Source organism: Megascapheus bottae, chromosome 5, assembly GCF_031878675.1.
Source record: "Megascapheus bottae isolate mThoBot1 chromosome 5, mThoBot2.hap1, whole genome shotgun sequence".
In the NCBI taxonomy this organism is placed as follows: domain Eukaryota; kingdom Metazoa; phylum Chordata; class Mammalia; order Rodentia; family Geomyidae; genus Megascapheus; species Megascapheus bottae.
The window spans coordinates 10,524,895-10,532,933 of NC_143513.1; the positions used below are offsets into that span (position 1 = coordinate 10,524,895).

At 45.1% G+C, this 8,039-nt stretch overlaps 1 protein-coding gene across 1 annotated transcript in view; it reads right to left on the minus strand.

Moving 5' to 3' along the window:
- Avl9 (AVL9 cell migration associated) overlaps window positions 1-7,220 on the minus strand; it is a 31,501-nt gene extending 24,281 nt beyond the window's left edge. Inside the window, exon 1 of the mRNA XM_090332676.1 lies at window positions 6,926-7,220. Within this exon, the coding sequence (XP_090188802.1) occupies window positions 6,926-7,018 (93 nt within the window). The 5' untranslated portion in view covers window positions 7,019-7,220. The remainder of the gene's footprint in view (window positions 1-6,925) is intronic.
- Window positions 7,221-8,039: the final 819 nt, after the last annotated feature.

Here is an 8,039-nt window from a genome sequence, read left to right on the forward strand (position 1 = left end):
ATTCCTTGGTATCACATACACAGAAAAAGCCGGAAGTGGTGCTGTGGCTCAAGTGGTAGAAATAAAGAATCAGATTCAAGCCCCACAACAACAACAACAATAATCAAACATGGGAGTGACCAGCTACTTCCAATACTACTACCAGTAAGTACTAAGTGATACATTGTTCATATTTTGAGTTTCAGGCACACTATATGTTTCTATAGGTCAAACAATTAATGGCATAAAAATTGAAGAGGAATTCTCAGAAAATTACTTGAGGCAATTTCAACAGCAATGCCAAGTAAGTCAACCAGAAAGGGAAGGTAGGTATGGTATGGTGGGCTGCCTTAAAGCACCCCCAAGGGAAAACCACACCTACTGGAGTTTTCATAGGTCTATACAGCTAGACATGCCACAGAGACAGCTGTGAGAATATGGACCCTGTGCCTGAGCTTTTTTGCTAAGGTAGCACAACACCACTTGAGCCAGAGCTCCATTTCCAGCTTTTTGGTGGCTAATCAGAGATAAGAGTCTCATAGACTTTCCTACTCAGGCTGGCTTAGAATCATGATTCTCAGATCTCAGTCTCCTGAGCAGCTAGGATCATAGGTGCAACCCACAAGTGCCCGGCTGCTACTAAGAACATTTAGACGAATTAGTATACAGTCTGGAGTGGAGTGGGGAGGTACTAAAGATGCTCTTTCATTTAAATCAAGTTAAATTTGGGAAATTAAAAGATGGCGGCTAGAAGGGCATTGTGTCAGGTATTAAATGTCCTTCAAAGGATAATGTTAGTGCAAGTTTTAAGTACCTCTCTTTAAATAACCAATACTCATGTGACCCAATCTACCTCAATTCCAGTTACTTTACATGCTTACATGATTACAGAAGAAGAGGGAAAGAACAAAAGCTGACTTCTAGTAAGTGAAAGCTGAACAGCGATGCTCTAGTCACAAGGAATAAAGCGCAGTTTTTCTAAATGTGGAATAAGCTGTATAAGAAAGCATGGTCTGGTTGTCCAGGAACAGTAGAAATTACTATATCACCTTCTCTGTTCATTCCTAAGTCGTTTGATTCTACTACTATGTTCTCAGAAAGACGACTAAGGAAAACTACAAAAACAAAACCCAGCATCCTAGGGTAAGCACTGGGTACTTCAGACGCAGTGTCCACAGTCATTACTTCCATTGCCCCATCCACCACCAGTGCAGACAAAGCACAGTGGTCTGTTCCTACAAAAATGGTCACTAGCTGTTCTGGCCCTCCACTCCATTCTGGGAAACTCAGAGACTGGATGGCTATCTTTCTTTTTCCTGTAAGAGGTGTGTGAATGTATATGGTCCATGTCCACTCTTTACAGAATCAAAGCATGCTCCTTTTAAGTAGTAAAGTTGAGAACTCTATTACTACTCATCTCTGTTAATGATGCAAATATACATGATAAAAAAAAACCAAACACAACTGTTTACTGCAGCCATTTCCACACAAACAAGCAAAAGCATACCTTGAGACAAGGAGCACAACCATGTAGGTGCAATGAGCACAAGATGCACAGAGATGTATGTGCAAAGAGCACAGTGAGTGGAAATGTTTGTGCAATCAGCAGGGTGGATGCAGAGATGCACATGCAACAAGTACAAGAAGCATAGAGATGCATGTACAAGGAGCACAGTAAGCACGATGATGCACACAGGATGAGCACAGAGATGTATGTACAATAAGCACTGTGTGTGCAGAGATGCACACGAAACGACATGAGGAACATAGAAATCATGGGCAAAGAGCACAGGGAGCACACTGACACACGTGCAATGAACATGATGAGCAAACAGAAGCACATGCAGTGAACACAGTGAGTGCAGTGATGCATGTGGAATGAGCACAGTGAGTGCAGAGATGCACCTGCAATAAGCAAGGAGAGTGCAGTGATACAGATGCAATGAGAAAAATTGGGAAACTAATCGTCTCACAACTTGATTTTCAGAACACTACCAAGAACCAGAACCAGTGACAAAGCCTCTCTCAGAAGTCCCTGAGGACATACCACACATTAACAACACGAAGGCGATGTGCTCTACAAGCATTTTACCAGGAACCAGAGACTCCAGCCAAAGAAACGAGTCATTCTCTAGCTAGCTGGAATTTTAAGGGGCCAAGGTAGCTCTGACGTATCTAAATTTTGTTAATGCAAACTGAAAACAATTTCACTATTCTAAACATTCACATTAGAGCTCTACAAGGTCAGAGCTTCACATGACTTCAGAGAAACTCCACCAAAACATGGAAGTTCTGAGAAGAGCAGGGACAGAGATGGAGGGAGAAGAGAAAAAGGAAGAAGCGTGCATTGAAAGAAAAGGAAATGTGATCTTTCAGGATAAAGTCTCTCTAAAACCTGTAGCTGAAAGATTTTTAAAATGTTAGTCCTAGGGCTGGGAGTTTGGCCTAGTGGTAGAGTGCCTGCCTAGCATGCATGAAGACCCAGGTTCGATTCCTCAGTACCACATACATAGAAAAATCCAGAAGTGGTACAGTGGCTCAGGCTAGAATTCTAGCCTTGAGGAAAGCCCAAGGACAGTGCTCAGGCCCTGAGCTCAAGCCCTGTACTGGCAAAAAAAAAAAAAAAAAGTTAGTCTCCTTTAACTTTTAACCCTCTGAAGTTCTGATCTTTCATTCTAACCCCTCCTACTCCCCAAGAGACCTGAGCAATGCCTCTGGAATATTTCATCACCATCACCACAGGGTTCCCTCAATGGCAGGTGCACAAACAATCAACCTTCTGGTGGACATCTGTCACTAAATCTGAATAGAGCAGGGTTCCCACAGAGCCATATCACCCACATATACACCAACCCCCCAACCTCAGCCCAGCCCTGGATCTGCACTGCAGGTTCTGCTAGCCACTGAGACTTTCTGGTGAGCATCTATGCTCACTGCTGCAGCTCTCCTGAACAACTCAATCCTTCTACGACTGGAATTAAAATGATGAGTGCAGTTTATGCAGGAATGAAAACTGCTACTGATACATGCAAAGCAATGAACTGTACTAAAAGTCAAGTACTTTCAACTTTTTTTTAATGACACTTGGGAAGTAATTGTTCCCTATTAATTTGAGTATTTAAAAAAGTGCTAACCTATAAAATATTGGCATTTGCTGGGAAGTGGATGAATCTAGAGTGAATCATGTTGAGTACAGTACAAGAGCCATGACTCAATATTTGGGTACTCAAGGTTATGGACATGGTCTTGGAGATATAAACATAACCACACAAACATAAAAATTTATGATGGGCTATATATTCTATAGACATAAAGTTGTATTATACAGATTGATATACATCTATGACATACAAAACCTCAGCTTAATTTTAATTATGTTCTAAAAATCTATGTGCCAGTGATTATATATAGATTCCCTTCTTGAATACTTGTTTGTTAAACATTTCATTTGAAATATGATGTAAAAATCAATGTTAATAAATTATTTAATAAAAAATGAAAAAAATCAATGTTAATAAAATCTAAAACATTATTTTCTCAAAAAAAAGTTCTAACCTATCTATGAGAGAACTAGAATTTATCTGGTATTTCATTATAGGATGCTAATATAACAAATTAGTGTATCTGAACAAATAAGAGCTACATACAATCCCAAACAAATACTGTATAGAAGAGTACACATAAATTATTTAATGTCTGAGTTTATTTCAGGTAAGTTTCAAGGTAAAGGAGTCTTTTGTAAAACTGCGAAGAATCAGGCTGGGCACCAGTGGTTCACACCTGTAAATCCTAGCTACTTGGAAGGCGGAGATCTGCAGGATTAAGGTTTGAAGCCAGACTGAGGAGAAAAATTGGTGAGACTCCACCTTCAAAATAACTAGCAAAAGGCCAGACTGGAGCTATGCCTCAAGAGTTGCAAAGGCTAAACATTTCAAAACTTTTAAAATGCTATAACAATATTTTAAGTCATTTGAAAATGTTCTAAATGTTAAATATATCAATAAAGTAGAAAAATCACTAACGCTCAGTTTGTTATCTATAGGATTAATTTCAAAAATTATTCCCACAAAAGTGCAAAAAATTCCCATTTTCAATACATTGAGGAACATGAAGAGCATCTCCCATGTCACCTGGTCTTCCACAGGACCCTGGAAGGGGGATGGCTCGCCCCTTTCCAGACCAAGGACAATGAGGCTGTGCTGTCTGTTATCATGCCTGAGCAGCCACTGCCAGAAGGCAGCACTTTTAGCAAAGGTTTTTACCTCTGTCCACCTGAATCTCAAGTCCCAAATTACAATATAGTGCATGCAGCATAAATACAGCCAAGCCTAGGTAGGAGGAGGGGGGCTAACAATTCACATAGACTAAAACTATTCCAAGGCAGGGCCACAATCCAATGAACTAGGCACACACTTTATCTTTTACATCTGAGAAGTAAATCTTAACATGGAAAGTGGAGTAGCTGGGGAATCTATCCTGGGGAAAATTACATAAGCAGAGCCTCTGATAATTCTTGACACACTGGTTAAAAAAAGTGATAGCTATTAACATTCAAACTTACACATGCAACTCACACTTTCCAAAACATGCAATGTACTTTATTGGACTGTAGACGTCTAGAGACAAATGTGCAGGAGTGGGGAGATGGCTGGAGGCATAAGCACAGGCAGACGTCAGTCCTCAGTCCCACAAAACAAAAAGAAAAGAAAAAAGAAAAAAAGAACGTTTGACTCCAGCATATAGCCATTGCACATCCTGTCAGACTAGATGAATTACAGAGTTTATACAAATTATGACCTTATGGTGGCCTTGAGCTGAAGTGCTCAGGGATAACACCCAGACCCAGAGTTCAAAACACAAAAACAGACAAACAAAAAGCAAATTATGCCCTTAGCAAGGTCTCACTGCTTCTGATCTACTTAAGGTGTCAATTTCATCTACTACTCAGTGGCTGCTGATGGAGTGGGCGGGTTGAGTAACCAACCACATATTCTGCTAGGCTGCTAGCATAGGGATCCTGACAAGGCCACTCAACCTGAACACTCATTAGACCCCCAAAACCAGTGTCGTCTGTTCAGCCAACTGCCATGAAGGCAACAAAAGGAAACTAGTAAAGGATCCTAAGAAATACTGAGTTCCACTAAAATAATGTTTGGGGGCTGGGAGTTTAGCCTAGTGTATGTACCACATATGCAGAAAAAAGCTAGACGTGGTTTCTGTGGCTGAAGTGGTAGAGCTCTAGCCTTGAGAAAGCCCAAGGATAGTGCTCAGGCCCTGAGTTCAAGTCCCACAAGTGGCAAAAAAAAAAAAAAAAAGAAAGAAAATAATGTCTGGCTCTAGCAAAAACTATAGGATACATAATAGGTCTATCTATAATCACCCTTGTACTCAAAGTACACTTTGCCTTTGTTTACCTATGACACACTTTTTAATTGTAGAGCCATATTTGATTTTTATTTTAGGGCTGTGGACCAAACCCACCAAGCAAGCTCTCTACCAGTGAGACTTCCAAGTCCACACCCAGGTTCCTAGTGCTTCATTTTCTGCTATACTACAAGACAGGTAGGTGTGATCTTCAAAAGCTGCATTCACACATCAAACCATCTTCAGCACCTGAAGACAGCTCCACTGGTACTCTCAATTGTTACTGCACTGGGACAGACTCTTCCCACTTTCTTCCACTCTACATCATCCATCAAGCACAGGACAGAAACTGCAATCATGTCTGTGAGGCTTCTGTTGGATTATAGCCACAAAAACAAGTAACAAAGAAGGCAGGTCTTTTTTTTTTTTTCAAGTGCCTATAACTTAAAAATGCTGTTGGAACAGCCCGTGTGTTTCTATGTAGTGAAAGGCTTTAAGGCTTTGGCTATCTAGATAGCGATGAGGATGACCTAACACCGGAATCTGTTTACTGTCAGTTGTTGCACATATACGTGATTACAATGACAATTTTTTTAAAAAGAAAAACAGGACCAATGAATTAGCTGTGAAAGCTAAAGTCACCTCTTGGAGTTGACAACGAGGGCATTGGTGGGAATCAATGCAGTTCAGGCTCCAGGACTGTTGTAGTGCTGACCTATATACCAAGCTTTCAATTACTTCACCTCTTCCCCCTCACGAGTTACAGGTCACCCTACAGCCAAGTTCAAACACAGGGGCTTTGCAAGTACTCAGAAATGTCCTGATGAACAAGGAATAAGGTATCTTAAATCTCGATCTTCAAAATGCCTACAACAAATATTGCACTCCTTTTGAGCTTCTCTGTCATCGTCCTCTAAGGAGTTACACTTTTGCCGATGCGTCTTCTAAAGGTTACATTTTTCTCCGGAACACAAGAAACCAAATGCAAGGCTGCCTAGCGGTGGCGGCCAGGATTTTCCACACTTTAGTGAGACGCACTTGCGTGCTCACTGGCACACTATGACATCATTGCTTCCAGGGCTCGCGGCTCTCGAACCTCGTTTTCTATTTGCTACTGTGCCCTCAAGGCACAGGCTACAAGTGCTCCACTTCCCATGTCTGATTAGAGAACCGGCGAGGACGCAGGGGAAAGTCAACTTGCACGTTTTGCTTACTGCGACCGACTAGGAGAGGCCGACCTCGCCAAGATCTGCTCCGGGCAAGAGCAAAATGCGAGGTCGGGCCGGGGGGGGGGGGCGGAGGGGAGGGGGGCGCTCGCCACCCTCACACCCTGGTTCCCAGGCCTGCAGGAGGTAAACAAAAGAAGCAGCTGCCCACCCCGGGGCTCGCGGGCGAGGAGCACACCGCTCCCGCCGCCTGACAACAGACCCCGGGCTGCATCCCCCGAAACGCCCCGAAATGGGCCCCGGGCGGCGCACGCGGGGAGGCGCGGGAGCGCAGGCGGGGGGCGGGGGGCGGGGCCCCGCGCGCGGAGCCCGCCGGCGGGGGAGGCGCCCGGCGGGGGCGCGGACCCCGACCTCACCTGGCAGCCCTTCTTGTGGTGGAAACCGACCACCACGATGTGCAGCACTGGACCCCGAAGGGCGTCCTCGCCGCCGTGCCCGGCTTTCTCCATGGGCGGCCGCCCGGGCCCCGCCGACTTCAACCGCTGAGGCCGGCGGGCCGGAAGACCCTGCGGTCTTCGGAGGACCGAGAGCGCCGGCCTCCAGGTGTCAGCGACGGCGCCGCATGAGGACCGCGCGCATCAGGGCCGCGCCGGGACCGGGAGGCGCCGAGCAGGTCCGCACCGGGCCCCGGGGCCGCAGCCGCTCTTCCTTCATCGGCTTCCGCAGCTTCCGGGCTGTCACCTGACCCGCCGGCCGCCGCCGGCGGGACAGGGCGGGGCCGGGAGGGCCCTGGAGGGGCGGGGCCTGAGGAGTCCTGGGCGGAGCCCGCGGACTGTAGCCGGGCTAACGGGAGGACTGGGGCGGGGTTAACTAGCTGGGAGGGGTGGACAGGGGTGGAGCCAGTGTCTCGGGCGGGGTTAGAGAAGGGTAGGCGAGGAGGGGACAGCTTCTGTTGGGGCAGGGCTTGATGGAGCAGGGGCGGAGCCATATCGGGAGGCAGGATTAGGAGAGAAGTAGGCTGAGAGGGGAAGACCAGACAGACAGAAAAGTGTAAAGTTCTGGCCCAGCTGGACAAGGAAAGGGGAGGGACCAGTAGGGTGAAAGGTTACACTTGTTGATGTCTCACCAGGTTTGTCACCAGATCCTTTCCTTCTCCTTTATTGTCTATTCTTTCTCCTTGAAACGACTGTTCCTTCTTTTCCTTCAGCCTTCCTTTTGTAACATTTGTTTTCTGTACACTAATTCCACTCTGGCTTAGAATCTTTCTCCTGGCTCATATTTAGCAACATGGGTGCATGCATGTTTTATGTATCTTGTGCACTCAACCTTTAAGTCAAGCCTTTAGTCTAATTGTATAAAACAAGCACCTACTTATTCAATGAGGGGGTGATGGGTGCCTACCACCCATGTGTTGTAGGCATGAAAGGTGTTCTTCCTGATTTCTCCCAAAGATCCGCGGATACAAATATAAAAAGAACTAGGGTGCAGAATTTGCTGTCTATCTTTGTAAAAATAGAAGTGTAAAAGCAT